The sequence below is a fragment of the Paramisgurnus dabryanus genome, chromosome 6 (genome assembly GCF_030506205.2).
Source record: "Paramisgurnus dabryanus chromosome 6, PD_genome_1.1, whole genome shotgun sequence".
Classification (NCBI taxonomy): domain Eukaryota; kingdom Metazoa; phylum Chordata; class Actinopteri; order Cypriniformes; family Cobitidae; genus Paramisgurnus; species Paramisgurnus dabryanus.
Genome location: NC_133342.1, coordinates 715592 through 735652, shown reverse-complemented (window position 1 = coordinate 735652; position 20061 = coordinate 715592). Strand labels below are relative to the sequence as shown.

General features: G+C 39.4%; 1 protein-coding gene across 1 annotated transcript; it reads right to left on the bottom strand.

Annotated features, from left to right (window-relative positions):
- Positions 1–1915: 1915 nt before the first annotated feature.
- LOC135748571 (guanylate-binding protein 2-like) lies at positions 1916–19198 on the bottom strand. The gene is made up of 12 exons (XM_065266790.2): positions 19134–19198; positions 18902–18965; positions 11106–11287; positions 10892–11019; positions 10484–10593; positions 10168–10379; positions 9720–9962; positions 9300–9448; positions 8456–8587; positions 3205–3417; positions 3017–3119; positions 1916–2825 (listed from the first exon to the last, which is right to left on the bottom strand). The coding sequence occupies exons 2-12, from the start codon at positions 18904–18906 to the stop codon at positions 2455–2457; spliced, it is 1848 nt and encodes a 615-aa protein (XP_065122862.1). The 5' UTR covers positions 18907–18965; positions 19134–19198; the 3' UTR covers positions 1916–2454.
- Between the last annotated feature and the right edge of the window lie 863 nt (positions 19199–20061).

Genomic DNA, 20061 nt, shown 5'->3' with positions numbered 1-20061 from the left:
ACGCTCAAGTTTCACACACGTTTTCAAAAGACGATTTTCACCTCATTATTCATTCCACGATTGCTGGATATGTGATGAAAATAGACGTAAAATAAGCCTTATTCCTGAGAGTGAGAGCTTTCATTTGATATAAGACTTGCCCATGTTTGTCATACTTATGAAATATGTGAATATTAAATGATATAAAAATATGGGGGTGATAGTGTACATTAAGTGTAAATAACTTTCTTACAGTAAAAGATATCTGCAAAGTGATGTATATCTACAGAAAGTAGAGATTCTAAGCTTTCAAACAGTATCTGTGGTACTGGGTCCGTGACAGACCATTAAAAATTAAAGGAATATTTTATACTAAGTCATGATATTTAATTTTGGACCCGGTACAGGGTCCACAGATTTAAATTGGTTAAAGCACAAGTTTAATCACACCGACCAGACCGCTGAACAGCAAGAACGATTGTCATGTGTTCACTTTCACTTTCTATGCCGTCTGTGTATGTAAGCAACGCACTTACTCATGCTTTCAGTCTCACCCTCTATGGTAAGCCAAATTAGCTTTTTTTCATGATATGCATTTTTGATATCAACAATTTGATTGATCCTTTATACCAGTAAAAATCTATTCTTGATATCACACATAGAATTGTTACAATCAAAAATTAGATAGGCTACTATTAAAAACTTAAATGCTTGATATCAAAAATAACATCATCACTCTGAACCATAATCCTCTGTATGATACCGTAGTAATCATACAGAGAAAACATAGTTGCATACCTTTATCTTTTGCTCGTTTCTCCTCTTCTTCTCTTTCTAATTTGGGCACCTGATGGTTTTTGACCCTTTCCTGTCCATCTCTGTGTTTTTTTGGCACTAGGAAACCAACAGATTTGTATGCAGCTGTGAATATGGGCAGGGAGCAGGAATATGATGCCACAAGCCACATTATTATTATTATTATTTTTTTAAGTTATTTTGTAATACTGTAATGTCATGTTATATAAAGTAGCACGACGTGACACAGCTTAAATTACAGAAAGTTAGGCAGAAAGTTTTTGTGAGAAGTTCAAGTGTGCGTATTAATACGAAAAACGTACGCAATTATTAGTAAACAAGACCCAATGTTTCCCTTATGCTTTTTCTCTGCTCTTCTGCTTCTTCGTGCTGATCTCCATGAGCTCTGCTCTTGGACTCTGCTCTCTATGCTTTTCTTCTTCACCTAAGTTCTTGGGTTCAGGCCGTTAGGCCAAGCTTCCAGTTCTCAATGGTGACTCTTTTTTTCTTTCTATCTACTATCAGGTAATATCTCAAATACATTGGAAAAAATGTATTATGTACCATTTCATGCATTTTTGGTGTAACCATTTCAATTGTAACTTTAAGTCAGTTCTGATATTAAACCTTTTCATTTATAAAACTGTTGTTTCGTTTTGATTAAATGGTAATACTTTAACGCTACCTATTGCAATACAATATATTCATACTCTGGCAAAGCACTCCGATATATTGTGTCCGAAACCCGGGGAAAATTGCAGTTTGAATCTCCTTCCGAAACCAGAGATCACTTACACTAAATACACAAAATAACATTGTATTTTAGCAATGAAATATGTGCCCTTTAATCTATAAGATTAGCAAATCCAGTGGATTACATGAACATGGTGACTGCATCAGCGAAGGTGGCCTGGGTTGGAGCCAAATTCCCTTTGAATTATTGTCTCAGTTCGCCCCTGTTGACCTATGTAGTACTTGCTGAGTGATATATTACTGACTGTGGTAATGCTGAGGTGTGCTTTTGGTCTGTTTGAGTGTTGTGTAAACGGATGTTGACTATGTCCCATCACATTTGGTTGGTGTCCTTTCTAAAAGTCTGTTTACAAACTGGATCTGTCTTGCAGCTGTCCAGAACTATAATGTCCACACTGATTTATGAGACACAAATTTTTCCACATTTATTGCAATACAGATAAAACATTGACAGCAATGACAATGAGAAGCACAATTCTCTAAAGGCCTTAGAAGATGAGAAGAAAAAAGCACTTCAGTACTTGAGTCTGAAGCCACTAAACGCTTTAAAATAAATGCATTACTTGCTGTAGATATGACTGATATGCAAACTCTTTTATTTCTTTTTTTAATTAAATTTTTGGTGAGAACAAGAAAGTACAAGGTGGAGAGAAAGGAGCGGGATCAGCAAAGGATCTGGAGCTGGGAAGAGAACTTGGATCACAGAATGCGTATTTGCCCCACACGTCGGAACATTAGCAATCACCATAGGCTCAGACCGTATTAATTCGTTAAAAAAGCAAGGGGATTAAAGTGCATCTACAGTAGGCTTGACTGTAAAACTCCAATAATTTCCCAATCCAAGTGAAAATATTTTTTATCTGAGCAAGTAAGCAAATATGTACAATTGTAGCAGAGCAGTTTGCAGTATAATGTATTTATGCCAATTTAACGCCATTGAAAGCCCTTGCCAGTGAGAAGATTGGGAACTATGTCTACAACATTACCCACAAATTTCCCTACAACTTCTCCAATACTCTCTTTTTCTTCTTGTAACTTCTTTATCTCTTGACCAAGGAGGTCAGCTTTTTCATTAAAGCCTTTCTTTAGCAGCTCTTCATGCTCCTTCAGTTTGCTGCACACAGCTCTCTCTATCTCCTCCTGTTGTTGCTTAATCTCCTTTCCAAACTTCTCCTCCATCTGTATCTTGATTTCCTCCTGGCGCTTTTTCTCTGCCTCCAACAGTAGCTCACCCTCAATACGTTTCTCCTCTTCCTCTTTACACTTCTGTTCCAACAGAGTTTTCTTTTCTCTCTCCTCTGGCCATACAGAAAGAAAATGAAATTAATAAGCAAGTAATTAGTCATGTATATAGCACTAAATTAAATCAAACCTCCAGCACACATACTACACAAACACTTCCAGTATTATTTCATATTGTATGTTCCAGAATAAAACAACATAATGAATACATTGTTAACTACATTTGTTGATATAAATGAAGATTTACCCTGAACTTCTTTCTCTTTTTTAGTCAGCTTTTCATCAGTGTGAAGGATGGTGTTTGCTTCAGCTACTTTCCCCTTTATGAACTCATTCAGCACAGCTTCAGCCTGCACATAAATAGTTTACAACTCAAGAGCACACAGAGATGTACAGTAAACTCCACACATACACATTCAGAGTAAATGTCCCCACCCTGATTCCTTTGTTTGGTTCACTGTGGTACTTTTCAATGTTGGCGTCTCTGTCTCTACAGTAAGCTGCATATCCTCCACACCGACTGTATTCTCCATTCTTCAGTCGTTCACTCATTTCAAAGAATAGATCCTTTAACAGCTCTTTGCACTTCTTGTCTGACGCCATCTCATTCTCATCCAACAGGTTTACATAGTATTGACCTATGTTTTCCTATAAACATACAAACACATAAATAAATAGTCGCATACCACAAATGCACACATAATTACCACATACAAGTGGTCTGCTGACTGAGTAACTAAACTCCTGGTCAGAGCCTGACTCCACCCACTGGCAATATTTGAAAAATGCAAGAAAAGTGGGCAGATCCCAACGGAGATAGAGGGGACAAACTAAGCTTGTACCAAGTGTGTGGTGAGATCGTAAAAAGGGCGTGGTGAGCTTGAACCTGCTTACATCACGAGGTATTTTTTGGACCCAACATCCAATAGGAAAATTCAACTGCAGTAGCCATTTAACCTGAACGTTTTTACTAGCCTGGTCCAACCAGACTCTCGTACATTAATTTCATTTGTACAGAGAGTCTGGCCACGCTCCATTGGAAAGCGTTACTTCCGTTAAGGAGGGTCCATTGTTGAAGTTTAAAACTATTGGATCTGCCCAGAGTCACTCAGGATCTGCCAAAGCCAATCGCTAACGTGTGGTCGTGACGTATATCATGCACCGAAACCGGACGGAAACAACAAGTCAGAATAATCAGACAAACAAAACTTAGCAAACCTGGTTCTTACTCCGGCTTTAACTTCTGTATATTCGGCAGTTTTGCAACAACGGACCGAATATCTTTTCTCACGTTTTCTCCGCTGCCATTACTGAACTACAACTCAAACTGACGCGCGACCTCAACGTCATCGTTCTTAGCCACCCCCATCTGTTCGCTGATTGGTCCTGCAGATTTTTGCAGGGGAAAACGAAACTCTATAGAGAAATCCCAGACGTACTGCTGAAGGGAAATGAAAATTAAGCGGAAGCACGTAGGAGGGCGGAGCCAGGCTACGTTTTTACACCATGTATTGTGGTATTGAAACACTTTATATTCAAATGTCAAAAAAGGTTCTCAAATCAATGAACAGAACTAATAACGCCCCAATCTTACAGATCATTAACTAATAAAAGTTGGTTTAAGGTTAAGTTACTCTTTTAAGGGATAGTTTACCCAAAAATGTAAAATGATGTCATTAATGACTCACCCTCATGTCTTCCAAACTTGTATCTTTCTGGACATGGACAGTAAACCGTACATAGATTTTCAGTGAAGGGCCAGCAAGCTCTCGGACTAAATCTAAAACATCTTAAACTGTGTTCCGAAAATGATCTTAGGTCTTACGAGTTTTTTTATATTTGGGTGAACTATCCCTTTAAAGTAGGGGTGAGCAAACTTTTCTTACTCGAGGGCCACATCGGCTAGGTTTTGAAATAAAGATGAAGGGCCGTATACTATGAATGACTAATGTAGCTTTTTTATCCAAAATCCACACTCAGTTACCATTGTACTACATACTTTCATCTTTACCCTTCTTTTGTGAACACTTTTACTATTTTCATATAAAAAAGTCTACTCTTGTGTATCACTGGATATACATACAGTTTTATATACAGTTCTGAAGAAAACATAGTATTACTGTCAGGATCCGTCTGAAACCATCTGTTTTATTACATCTAGTCTTTGTGTTCGGGGTCCTGGCAGTACCATGTTTTATGTGGGAAATGTGTGGTTTTTGTATTGGTTTATTCTGACCACACATTTTCCAGGTCTCGTCACTTTTTCCCCGATCCCTTACTCGTGATTATTTTCCAGGTGTATGTAATTTACTTTCTCCCTATTTAAGAGTCCTTGTGTTTGTTGTCCAGTGCGCGTTCGTATTGTTACTATCCTGTCGTGTTCTTCAGTCGTGCATCTGTGAGTATCAAGATCGTTTAGTCTAGTTTGTTATTTGTAGTTTTATGTTGGTTCATGTCTAGTTTTATGTCAGTTTAGTGTAGCGTTTATACTGTCTTGTTTTGCCCCCTCGTGGGTTTTGTTTTCCATGTTTTGTTGTCAATAAATCATTATTTTAGTTAAGTCTGCATTTGGGTTCATTCTCTGCACAAATCCTCACATTACGAACGCGCCAACAAAGAACCCAGCAGACATGTATACCGGTAGTCGCCTGGCGAGACGGGGAAGGGGTTCCTGTCCCGCATACGAGTCGGGTTACGAGTTTTATGACCCGCTCGTATGCGGACCCGAAGTCAATGCCAGGCGGAACCCGATCCGAACCGCCGAACCCCATCGACTCCAGTCCATCCGAGAGGGAAGAACCGTTGGGATGTGGGGGTTCGGCGACCCTGAACTCTCTCCTCCGGCTCCAGAGAGCCGCTCCCCGCCTCTGTCCCTTCGAGGGAAGCGTGAGAGGAGGATCTCCTGGGAGTCTTCGTCTGGGGGGTCCTCCTCCGACTTAAGAGCACCACCACATCCTCTATCTGCTCCGCGACCCCGAAGGAAGAACAGGAGGAAGGGGAACCTGGTTCAGCCTTCGACGCAGTCGCCAGAGCGCCCAGAGCCGTCGACGCAGTCGCCAGAGTGCCCAGAGCCGTCGACGCAGTCGCCAGAACAGCAAAAGCATATTTAGCTAAATCAGCATGAATGAACAAATTAGATTTTACTTGGATCAGGGTTTCGCTCTAGATTAAACAGATTTGCCAATATTGACCATTTGATATTGGTGAATTTAGGGACCGTCTATAAAGTAACTCCATATATGTTTATACTTTAAACAGCATTTAAATGGAATAACTTAAAGTCAACAAACAGTTACAAAAACAACTGTAAAGTGTTCACGTGGTTGTCAACTATGCACAGTTTTTTAGATTTCTTATATTTATTCAAATAAACTGTTAAATACTTTTGAAGATAGAAACATGTACACTGTTACTTTAGAGATGGTCCCTAAATTCACGAACATCAAACATCCAACTTTATTTATTTATTAAGTCTATCGACAATTAGCTACGCGTGGTAATGGCGAAGACCCCAACTCATATATGCATCAGCAGTCCAATCAGACTTTTCAACACAAACTGACGCCCATGCGCGGCCCACAGGTGACTGATTGCACACCTAACTCCATCCAAAAATGACTTTCTACACATCTGACTACATCAAGGGTTCTGAACCTTGTGGTGACACAAAACACATAACCCAATGAACCTCATTTATTGTTTATTTAAAAAAAAGTTTGCCTAATTTACAGTGCTATATAACCTGCATATTAAATATGCAGCTTAAAGTGTTCCTGTAGCTAAATTGGTAGAGCATTGCTAACAGTGCAAAGGTCATGAGATTGATCCTCAGAGAACACAAAATCTCATGTAAGTATATCTTGTACAGTATTGTTCAAAATAATAGCAGTACAATGTGACTAACCAGAATAATCAAGGTTTTTAGTATATTTTTTATTGCTACGTGGCAAACAAGTTACCAATAGGTTCAGTAGATTCTCAGAAAACAAACAAGACCCAGCATTCATGATATGCACGCTCTTAAGGCTGTGCAATTGGGCAATTAGTTGAAAGGGGTGTGTTAAAAAAAATAGCAGTGTCTACCTTTGACTGTACAAACTCAAAACTATTTTGTACAAACATTTTTTTTTCTGGGATTTAGCAATCCTGTGAATCACTAAACTAATATTTAGTTGTATGACCACAGTTTTTTAAAACTGCTTGACATCTGTGTGGCATGGAGTCAACCAACTTGTGGCACCTCTCAGCTGTTATTCCACTCCATGATTCTTTAACAATTCATTCACATTTCTTGGTTTTGCTTCAGAAACAGCATTTTTGATTTCACCCCACAAGTTCTCAATTGGATTAAGGTCTGGAGATTGGGCTGGCCACTCCATAACATTAATTTTGTTGGTTTGGAACCAAGACTTTGCCCGTTTACTAGTGTGTTTTGGGTCATTGTCTTGTTGAAACAACCATTTCAAGGGCATGTCCTCTTCAGCATAGGGCAACATGACCTCTTCAAGTATTTTAACATATGCAAACTGATCCATGATCCCTGGTATGCGATAAATAGGCCCAACACCATAGTAGGAGAAACATGCCCATATCATGATGCTTGCACCTCCATGCTTCACTGTCTTCACTGTGTACTGTGGCTTGAATTCAGAGTTTGGGGGTCGTCTCACAAACTGCCTGTGGCCCTTGGACCCAAAAGAACAATTTTACTCTCATCAGTCCACAAAATGTTCCTCCATTTCTCTTTAGGCCAGTTGATGTGTTCTTTGGCAAATTGTAACCTCTTCTGCACATGCCTTTTTTTTAACAGAGGGACTTTGCGGGGGATTCTTGAAAATAGATTAGCTTCACACAGACGTCTTCTAACTGTCACAGTACTTACAGGTAACTCCAGACTGTCTTTGATCATCCTGGAGGTGATCATTGGCTGAGCCTTTGCCATTCTGGTTATTCTTCTATCCATTTTGATGGTTGTCTTCCGTTTTCTTCCACGTCTCTCTGGTTTTGCTCTCCATTTTAAGGCATTGGAGATCATTTTAGCTGAACAGCCTATCATTTTTTGCACCTCTTTATAGGTTTTCCCCTCTCCAATCAACTTTTTAATCAAAGTACGCTGTTCTTCTAAACAATGTCTTGAACTACCCATTTTCCTCAGCTTTCAAATGCATGTTCAACAAGTGTTGGCTTCATCCTTAAATAGGGGCCACCTGATTCACACCTGTTTCTTCACAAAATTGATGACCTCAGTGATTGAATGCCACACTGCTATTTTTTTGAACACACCCCTTTCAACTAATTCAACTAATTGCCCAATTGCACAGCCTTAAGAGCGTGCATATCATGAATGCTGGGTCTCATTTGTTTTCTGAGAATCTACTGAACCTACTGGTAACTTGTTTGCCACGTAGCAATAAAAAAATATACTAAAAACCTTGATTATTCTGGTTAGTCACATTGTACTGCTATTATTTTGAACAATACTGTAGGTATCTGCTAAATATGTAAATGTAATGTGAGCTTTCAATAATTTATACAGTACAGTATATGAAAATATGCAGATGTGTGCATAAATATTACTTAATGTAGCGCACATAGAAAAAAAGCTTTGCATACTTTTGGCATTTTCTAAAAAAGCTAAATTGACTTCATATCGATACTACATATTGTGATTATATCTAGAACTCACCTCCAACTTCTTAAGGTACTCTTCATTGTCATCTTTAAAGGAACGTTTAATGAACTCAGATGTGGCCAGACTGCTGACGCTCTGATGCTTTTGGGTAACATCAGTCACATTTACTGGAAACTTCTTCTTCACCTAGAAAACAATTAGACTTTACATGCTGCTTGCACACTTGTATTCGGCTGACCTGAATTTTCAATTTAATTTTGACACTCTTAACCAGAGCTACAGAATCTCAAGAATTTTCATCTTAAGCTAATAGGTTCGTAAATATTTTACGAGTTGGCTAATTCATATTAATTCATACAACCACATTTGTAGATTTTTGTATGATTTTGTCTATATAATGACTTTAATCTCGAGATGGTTTAATTTTTTTAATTTTAGCTAATTTGTTAGTACTGTCGCGTTGCTTTTAAAACATTTGATGAAACTTAAAATGAAAATGTAATTTAATATTTTTTTTGCGAAGATAAACGACAAAATATGTTTACAGTTACATATAAGGTCATAATCATGTATATTTACTAAAAACAAGAGTAACACAAAAATCTGACTTGTTCTGTTACTTTTGACCTACCTGTGTGTTACTTTTTGTCCCAGCTGACAGGGTCGAAAGTAACAATGCGCTACTTATATTTAACATGAAATTATACTGAAGTTATTTTACATTTGTTCAAAATTCCACTTAGTAATAGACCACACTTGTGAGTTACTGACCACAGCAAAAATATCTCTGCGTAAAACATGGTATTTTCGTCCCTGCTCTCCTCTACACTAATAAAAACAGAGCAGCATAATGAGTTAAAGGGTGAACAGGTGTATATAATCAGAATGTCTGTCTTACCTCTTCCATGCCATTCTTATAAACTTTTATAGCTTCTTCAACAGCCGCCTGGTTCTCCAGATTTGCAAGAGCAACCACTGCATTGTCCAGACAGGCCACATTACCACTGTTGATTGTGTCTACATAAATCCGAGCCAGATTACCAAACACTAAAATCACACATACAAAAAACTGTTAAAAATAGACTTCATGCCCTCATTGTATTTTTTCAGCCATTAAGATCAAGGTTTGCTTGAGAAACATAAAAATGAATTCATTCAGAAAATGTGATTACTTAGCCCAGTAAATTTTATCTGTTAGACTGCATTTACTGCCAAATGTTTAAACAGCAATGTTTTAATCAGGTCCTGTTTTTACTGTAGAAGTTTAAAACACTATCATCTTTCAATGATGCTGTTATTGTCAACGGAACATACTTACTTTTCCCAGTAACTTTGTGACCCTCTTTCAGTGTTTTCACAGCACTCTCTGCAAAGATGTATTCACAGAAACGACGTGTGGCCTCCAGGAAAGCTGGTTCAAGGTCCTGCTCTTTTAGGCTCTCTAAACGCTTCATGTTTTCCGGTGAGGCTGGAGATTGGAAAACAAAACACTTCCGGGAAGGGAAATAACTCCGAATACATTCACGAGGCAGGTTGTAGTCACTGACGATTCTGCTTTTACCTAAAAAAATTATTCAGAAGACAACCCTTAATAAATCAATTGCATTAAACTGAATTGGTCATCTATAGCACAAACAGGACTGGTGCATGATGTGTGTGATAAAGCATTTCGGACTAACTTCCATCATTGCTGATAGGAGTCTATTAAATTTGCTTCAAAGCAAAGTGGGATTTTATTGGTGGTAAGATGATACTGCCAGACATACCATGTTTTAAATTCAGGGCAAAGTCGAGATATTCATCCTCTGTCACTTGTTTTCCAGCAACTTCTAATTCCAGGGTGAAATCCCTCACAGACCAGACAAATGATGGGAAAAAGCACACAAACTTATAATCATCTTCCCCTGCCACATCATCTTCTTCTGATGGAGATGATAGGGATTTGATCTTGATTTGCTCAGCAAGATTAGTAACATAGCTGAAGAACATTGAGGAATAACAGCATTTTGTAAGTGTGTGTGTCTGTGTGTGTGTGTGTGTAAAAGAGGAAGAGGGTCATGTATGTAAGATGATAAAGGATACTGGAGCTTTTGCACTGCATCATTATCAATGGTTCCTCTGCTGTTGTACACCAGGGTGCTGCTGAGCAAAACCGCCAGACAGAAGATCCAGCCGTCATTCTTGGAGTCTCCCTGAAACAAACATCTCTTGTGTCTCTTGTGTATATTATTACCTTTGGATAAGTTAGTGGCCTTGTTTATACATCTCATGTTTAAAAAAAATAAATACAATTATTTGGATGGTTGTAATAGATGTCTTGCAATCACCTCACAGAATGATCAGAAATGTACTCACACTTAAGACAACTTGTTTTGGCAAGTCATTACTATTTTAAGTTTTGACTTGTGATAAGTTGACATACTTGTTGACACTTTTTATGTTTACATATTTATTTAAGTTATAGTAACATAGCATTATTTTTCAGTGCACCTTGTCTACGTCACCCAGTCCTTCTGTGTCCAGCAGCACCAGAGTCTGTCCTGCTTTAGATGGGTGAGGTACACACCACATCCAGATACCTTTGGTCTTCGACTCAATGGTGTTGCCAAGAGCAAAGCCTGTGAAGTGTTCATTAAAAAATTCTCAAACATATTGCTTTGTCTTTGTTGTCGTACAGAAAAAGAGTTTTTGCATTTTATCTCACCTGACTGTTGTCCTGCAAGACGGTTCATAAGATAAGACTTTCCAGTACGGTAGAGTCCAACTACAGACACCACCACCACCGGCTCATTAATTCCATCCAGAATGTCTTTGCCCTCTTTTCTCAAATTAAACTTTCCACTTTGATCACTTTCAATCAAACACACTGGTGCTGACATCATGACTCTGTGCAAAAGAGGAGGCAAATAAAGAAAATAATAGTTTTGAGCCTGTTCAGTACAAAAACATTTGAGTTTTAGTGTTGTAAATTTGTTTATACAAGAAACTAAATCAACTTTTAAAACATTTAGGGCCAGATTTACTAAACAGGGCAAATTAGCGCATGAGCGCAATTCCAAAAATGCGCTGATGGGAGTGGTGATATCTGCGGGTTATTTACTAAAAAAGCGCTTTTTAAATAACACAGGCGCAACAGCTGATTTCCATAATGACCAACCAATCTACTAAGAGCAGCGCAAATTAGCGCATGGTTGCAAATAAGCAGAGATGATGCTCCTGCAGGTGCATGTGATATACAGGCCGATTAATAAAGGCAGAGAGACGCGTGAACTTATCTGGTAAAATGATCCTGGAAATCCTCTCCCTTCTACCATGCAGTCTCTGATTTCTGCGATGTCTCCTCCTAGCAACAACAATTGCAGCCATTTCGAGCGCAAAATGATTTAAGACATGCTTTTTTTCGGCGTTAAATAGTCGCGCAAATGCCATACATAACACATGCGCAAACATTAGTAAATCGCGTTGCGTGAATCATTTAAATAGTCTCCTCCCAAAATGTTTGCGTCTGAAAGGGAAACTCCTAGAAATGCATATGCAATCAGGTCAGTCGCAAGAAGAACTAGACCACACCTTTTCAGCGCTAATGATCCACTGCGCGTCTTTAGTAAATTCCGACATCGCTATTTACCGCCAAAATGATGGTTTACGCTGGCGCAAGCGCTTAGTAAATCTGGCCCTTAGATCTTAATCAAAAGGTTTGATAATCAAATATAAAGGCAATCATTCCAGTACATTTCTCTGTGAACTTGTTTCTATGGGTGTACTTACATTATGTGAACCGTACTGTACCAGAGTACGTTTGACCACACAGTACGGTTTTTGTTTGGCTAGTGTGATCGATCATACTGTACCATGGTACGCTTTGCACAGGTGGTCTTGCATACAGTTTGCTCCATTACCCTTCAAATTACAAATTGAAAATACGGCCAATGGAAACATGCCAATTTCACGAAAGCTCCAATATTTCGCAAAACTTTTTACATACGCATAAGGTGGTTTCTCAGGCAATTGAGAAAAAGGTGTATTTCGCAAAACTGCAATGGAAATAGTTTATTGGCATTTTCAGGTCACCTGATGTACGTAAGTCACATAATCATTATTTAAAGATGACGCAAAATCTATTAAAACCTCCCAGAAACACCTCATACGTGTTTGCTCCCAAGTATTAGAGGCTTTTCTCACCAATAATGTTTGGATAACACTCCTACATCTCCTTCGATTAAAATAATGGCTTATAATAACCAACATCAGTCAACCTGTGCAATAAAACCTTTTCCATTGTGCCTTTTACTTCCTGACCTCCACCTGAATTTCATGCGTCATCAAAATCACATGACTGCAAACAAGCTATATAAAGACAGATAGAAAGTGCCGTGATTGGCAGGTATGGTAGCCCACACTCGCAATGTGACCTGCATTTCATTCAAGTAAGTTGACAAACGTAAGCAAATAGCGAAAGAACGAACAATCACACAAGACGGAGCCAATATACGTGAGAAAAAAATGTGTGTGAGAAAGAACGAGTGTGCGTGCAAGAGAGAGAGAGCGGGGCTGTGTCCGAAATTGCATATTGTGACAATACGTACTGAATTAGATGAAGTACCTACTTATCGACCATTAAAACAGTAGTATTATTTAGTGTGAATATGGATAGTATGAATGAATGCGGACGTACTACATCCGCCATGTTGATACATCACATGACATACTGGGCCCTATCTTGCACCCAGCGCAATTGACTTTGTCAGTGACGCATGTATCATTCGTATTTTGCACTGGCGCACAGCGGGTTTTTCCCTCCACAGACGCACATCGGCAAACTAGGGAATGAACTTGCGCTCCCTGGGCGGTTCAGCGCAAAAAAGGAGGCATGTTCCGGCGCAAACCATCCTTGATGCTATTTTGCAGTTTCAAAAAACAATTGTGCCACTGACCAAAAAAAAACTAGTTTAAAGTCAGTGGCGCGTTGCGCATTGTTCATTATGCTATTTTAAGGGCGCATGCTTGACCATAATGTATAGCGCACAACGTGCACACACTTTGCTTTTCTAATCTACACAGATCCAACAGTTATTTTTGCAAATCATAAATTGTTACAATAAAAAATATTAACACATGAGATAAGGGGAATCATAGTGGTGAGTATTGTGGTGATAGTTTTTATTTATTGTGTGGCTGCGTTAAAAAATTCTCATGCAAATAACGATTAAAATATTTATAATTAATAATAAATAATAATAAAGTTTGTTGTGTGGCTGTATTATGTTTATTTTATGTAAATAATAATTCAAATGTTTTCATAAGAAACCTTAATGTATGTGAACTGGATTTGTAAGAGTACTTTGGGGTTGGACTGCTTGCGTTTCTTGGGTCCGATTTCAAAGCCACCAAACCCTTTCAGCGGTGAGGGTGGATGCAGCGATGTCCTCTGCTGGCGTCAGGTCCTGAGGCAGATCCACCTCCTGTTACACGGCGTGCCCGATTTATGCTGGCAAGCTTGGGATTCCCCCGTCTCCTGACATCATTGTAGCGCTTGGCGCAACGTCCTGTGGATGCCAGCTGAATAGACAATTGTGGCTATTTCCTCTCATGCCTGTTTAACCGACACTGATTTGGGCGGGTTTCTCCTATCCCCATACAAAACAACTTCTCTGCCTTTGACTGCTCTTACAAGAACGTCGGTCTCCTCGGCTGTGAACCGCTCCTGGCGTGCGCCTGGTAAATCCGTCATAATAATAGCAACCCGCCATGGAACTTGCGCACTTGCGTTTAAAGGGAATGTTGGATAGCGTTCTGATTGGTTTATTTGACGTTACGCCCAAACCACACCTATGAATAATGAACCTACTTCAGACCAACCCCTTATTGATTTGCGCCTGGCGCGAGAGTTATTTCTCCCGCCGGGAAAATAGCAACAGCGCCCAAGATCCGCCCACAAAGTCACTTGCGCATTGCGCTTCGCACTTGCATTTCAGATTGTTAAAATAGGGCCCACTGTATGTCATCATTACACCAAGTTAGTCGTTAACTGGAATGACGTTAAACTAGCACAATTTAACCACAAGGGACAGCTGTTTAATATATGTATTTGCATTTGAATAGAGCCATGTCAACGCTTTTGGGCATTTCTGCATAAAACAACACATCATCTTCTTCTTCGTTTGATAACTCCTTTCCACAGATCACAACCAAGCCACATGTGTCTCAGACACTGCTTGGTATACTTCCGAGTTTTTTGTGTGTACGTCTAATTCCACTCACAGTATATATGGCAATATGCATAAGCAACCTGTGGTCAAGATGGCCGCCGCAATGTCTGTCTCTGTTTCTAGAACGGATATTGTTTTGCCTGCTCCAGTTTTCGAGATGGCTACCGCCATTCCTGCCCCGGTTTTCCAGAGAGCCATCACCACGACTACACCTGTTTAAAAGAGGGCTACACCTGCACCAGATTTCAAAATTGCTTCCACACCTGAGACACTTCACAAAATGGCTGCTTCACCTGATCCATTTCACCAATTGACTGCCTTTCCGATTTCTCTGTTTTTTGCTTTAAACCGGCAGCTGATCTCCAGTCTGTTGGATACCCAGGTGATGTCTATGCGGGCGACCAGGATTTATAGCCAAGTTAAGTCCAGCTCCCTGCTCCTTATGGCATCAGAGGTATGTCCATTAAATTCTGTACTTTCTGCATTTGCTTTGGCTCTGGGGTGAGTATGGTCTGCTTTCTGCTCGTCTGTCTCCTGTGATGTGTCTCAAGTTCTAGAATCTAAGCCCGGTGAACTGCCTAGTGTGCTGTCAGTGAACTGCCTAGTGTTCTGCCCAGTGAACTGCCTAGTGTGCTGCCCAGTGAACTGCCTAGTGTTCGTTTGAGTTTAAACTCATTAACATGAGTCTCCTGAACACCCTCTCACGGCTGGAAGTTTCGAACCTGTGTCACCTACCATCACGACTAGAAGGTCCAAAACTGAGCCAGATGTATCTCCTGCTTCAGTTGAATCATCAGAGTCACTACCCTGCAAGTAAGCTTACAATGGGCCTGTATGGGCATAGCCTAAGGGCCCCGCACAGGTTTGCTCACTGGCGAAACGTTGGCCCCTTAGCGCTGGCCCTGCATGGGCAGCCCTCACTTAGCCCCCAGGAAGCCCTCACTTAGAGAAATCCAGAGTTTAATGAACACTGTTGGATGTATATATTGTCCCAATCTTACAGAGTGTTAAAAAGTAACAATGAAGCAGAATTAAAAGCGCTGTTATCCTCTCTCTCACCATCTCTGTCTGAAACCTAAAATTGCATTTTACATCTTACTTGTAGAGTCATTTTCTTACTTTAGGTTGAGATTTTTTTTCATTTAAAGTCACCACTGTTGTGATCAGTGTTTGATTTAGTTAAACTTGACTCGTGACTCTTACATTGTTCAATCGTTTGATTGCTATAACTTTGTGTGTTTAAGACATGTTTGTTATGGCAGCGTGTGATCCTTTGGTGGTGGTCAGTTCAATAAATAAAGTCTAAATATCATCATATAAAAACGTATGTATTAATTTATTGTTTGCACACTTATCAGAAGGATCTTTCTCTGACAATGTGATACTATGAGATCCAGCTCTCTCTTAGCGGTTTGTCTTTCTGAAGAATTTTGAAACACTGACACTCAAAATTAACTGCTCTACAATGTAGACACTTAAACATCAAGAATCAGAGTATGAATCACAATGATGGTGACAATAAAATGAAAAGCTTCATGCTGCAATGCATGCTGGATATCAACAAATTACAAATCTCATCCAGGACTCCCAGAATGCACTGCGGCATGAATAAATAATGAACTTTATTTACCATTTTCTTTGTCACCATTGTTGAGATTCATACTCTGATTCTTGATGTCTGTGCAACTACATCATTCAGCGGTTAATGTTTACGTGCAAACTATCAAAATCCTTCAGAATAATAAACTGCTATGAAAGTTCTGGACCTTACACTGTAGTATTTCATTATTAACAGAAAATGATGCGTCTGATGAGGGGGGAAAACTATATTAATTAATCTGTTCATTAAATGATTATGTTTGATGTTGTTTATGTATCAACCATCAATACTCAATTACTATAGCCTTTTTTTGCTATAACATGTGTTTTAAACACACTTAGATATAGCAGCTAGAAAACACTAACAAGCCAACGGTCAAGAGTCAAAGTCCAATTAAAACAACCACTGATCACAATAATGGTGACTTTAAATTAAACAGCCAACATCTTAACATAAGTTAAGAAAATGACTCTAAAAGTAAGATGTGAAATGCAATTTTAGATTTCAGACAGAGATGTTGAGAAAGAGGATAACACAGCTTTTAATTCTGCTTCATTGTTACTTTTTAACACTCTGTAAGATGGGACAATATATACATCCAGCAGTGTTCATTTAACTCTGGGGATTTTTCTGTATGAGGGCTTCCTGGGGGCTAAGTGAGGGCTGCCCGCGCAGGGCCAGCGCTAAAGGGCCAACGTTTTGCCAATGAGCAAACCTGCGCGGGGCCCTTAGAATAGCCCTAAGTGGGCCCATAAAGGGCCATCGTAGGCTTACTTGCAGGGTAAGGTCACGTGAGTCCACTACACTTTCTTTTACGGCTGAAAGGTCAGAGATTGAGTCCCATGAGCTACTGTATCTGCCTCGACCAAGTTTGCTAAACCTGAATTTCCCAAGTTTCTTGCCCCGACCATAAGGCCTGTTTCTGAATCCCCTGAGCTCCGTGTAAAAGCTGAGATGGTTAATCCTGAGTTCCCTGTGTCATGTAGGTCAGCTAATACGGTCTCGCTTAAGCTCTTTTAACTCTCTGCCCTAGCCAAGATGGCGGTGTATCACTGTCATGAACTGTTTGCCGAACCTAAAATGGCAGATTCTGAACTGTTTGCCCACCTAAAATGGCTGATTCTAACATCTTTACCCTGCCTGATATGGCCGACTCTGGACTCATTGTTTGTTCTAAAGTGGCCAGTTATGATTCGCTATGAACATTTTGAACTCTCTGTCCTGCCTAGAACAGCCAATTATTAACTCTCTGCCTGGCCCAAGATGTCCCCTTCCGGGTCCCATGCACTTTATGCCTGTTCTAAGTCACACAAGGTCAAGCTAACCAGTCAATCTGTTTTATTTGCTCTGTGTTCTGTTTATTTGGCTTCGACAGTCTCTCTCTCTCTATTCCCGTCCTTGTCTACTGGTCCAGAGCACCACCTTGGTTACCAGTGCCACCTGGATCACTGCTGTCTTCAGCGCCACCCTGGCCGCCAGCTCGGTTATGGTCTCTGGATCTGCCTGAGGCACCACCCTGGTCTCCCACACTGCATTGGTCTCTGGTTCCACCAACTGCTCCGCATTGGTCTCTGGTTCTGCCCGCGGCTCTGCCTTGTTCCCCTGGCTTCCTGCTAGGCTGGCTCCGCCCTGGCTTCCTGCTCTGCCGGCTCCGCCCTGGCTTCCTGCTCTGCTGGCTCCGCCCTGGCTTCCTGCCCTGCCGGCTTCTCCATGGATTCCTGCTTTCCCTGCTCTGCCTTGGACTTGGTCTCTGCCTGCGGCTCCACCTTGGACTATTATTATGGTTTCTTGGACATTTGTTTGCCCTCCACCTCCCTCCTGGACTCTTGTTTGTTTTTTAGTTTTTTTTTCTGTCTGGTAGCCATCCCTTGGGGGGGTTACTGTTGGGGTTTGTGTCTGTAATGTTTTTTGTAATTGCACTATGTCCTGCCTTGTTATGTTTCCTATTTTTGTCTATTGTTTCTAGTGTTATCTTGTGTATAATGTTTGATTTGAGTCTTGCCTGCATCTCCCCATGTTGATGATTTGTTTACGCCTAGTCATTTGTTACAATGGTTATTCATTGTTTTTGTCTTCTAACAGGTTATTGCTTTGTATATTGTCACATCCTGTTCCCCTGTCGTGTTACAGTTGTTTGCCACGTTGTTGCCCTGAGTGCCCTGTCGTGTTTGTTATTTTTTGTCTTACCTTGTTTTTTGCTCTCTCATGTCCTCACTCGTTTGTGAGCAGCTGAGCCATAATTACAATATCATCATGAAGAAAATTAACCATGGCTTTGTTTTTGTAGTCATTTGTTTAACTACAAATAAATATTGTAAAAAAATACCATTGTGTTTTATTTTAAACAAAATGACACGTGTTAAAAGCATAACACAAAAATGTGTAAAAAATTAACACATCCTTTCTTAAGGTCAAAAGATCTGAAGTGCATTGCTTGATAATTATTACATATCTGTTATCATGAAAAAAATCTATGTTTAAAACAGAAAAGCTGGATGTTGCAAATCACAAATACTGACTTTTCAAAAGGCGTGCTATTTATACCCAATTCATGAAAATGGGTTAAAAAAAATGCATAGGCATAAGTATGCAAAGATCTTTCTCTTAAGTAAAAAACAAATTGTTTTACAATGTGACAGTATAGGCCAACAGATGATTTCCTTTTCTAAATCTGACTATTGATTAGCCTACCTCATTGAGATGCAGATGATCTTTGCTGAGTTTAAATTCTGCTTTTGAAGATTCCGGATTTTAGCTGCAATTAAAGACAATCTTAAAAAAACTGTGCCTATACTCAAAATGTAATAGGCACAAATAAACACCTTTTAATGCTCTCTAAGAAGATTGTACTCTCCCTTAAGAGATGTGAAAAGTTTGGTTTACTTTGTATGAGGAAATATAGCAAAAAAAACAAAAATCTTACAGTTGCTTTCTTTCTCTCATGAAGTCTCTCACAGAACTGAATTGTGAACGAGATCGTGTCTTATAAAGCAAGCGGAGTGATTTTGTGGTTGTTTACCATAGGTTTTAGTTTTGGTTTCAAATTCGGAGTTACTGATCATGACAATTCCCTTCTAAAAAACATAGTTACATTGTAACTATGTTCTCTGTGGGTTTATTCTGTGTTGGGTTCTATTGTTGGGACCATTAAATCCTACTGGAATATGTCCCAAAACACACTACAGAAATGAATTTTGTAGTGGTGTTAAATGGTAAAAACTAATGGTTTCTAATCGTATTTTAATGGAAACCAATAGAATTTCTGTGATGGTTTCTATTGTTTTTTCATAATCTTTTCCTGTTTATTTGTGTCACTTTTCCCTTTTACCTTAAGTGGTGTCCTACCTTTCTTTTAGGTCCACACTATAAAAAATGACGTAGCATACAGCTATAGAGCTAAGCAAGGTAAGACTTTATTTCGATAGTCCACTTTAGACATTTTACTAACTATAAGTAACTTTGCAACTACTTATCAACTACCAATCTTTAGAGAATAAGTAGACTGTCTGCTTACTATCTACTAACACTTTATTGTGATGATATCTCAACAGACATTCAACTGTCTATAAGTATCTTTGCAGGTGCATGTCAACTTATTCCACTAACCCAAACCTCCTCCCTAACCCCAACCCTTACAGTCTACTAATACTCTAATGACAGTTAGTTGACGTATAGTGGCAAATTATTGAAAGTTAGTTGATATGTAGTTGCAAAGTTATTTATAGTTAGTAGAATGTCTAAAGTGGACTATCAAAATAAAGTGTAACCCTAAGCAAATGTAATTATTTGTGCATTTAAATATAATCCTTTAGCCTATTTGTTTGTTTGAAAATTAATATAAATAGTAGGCT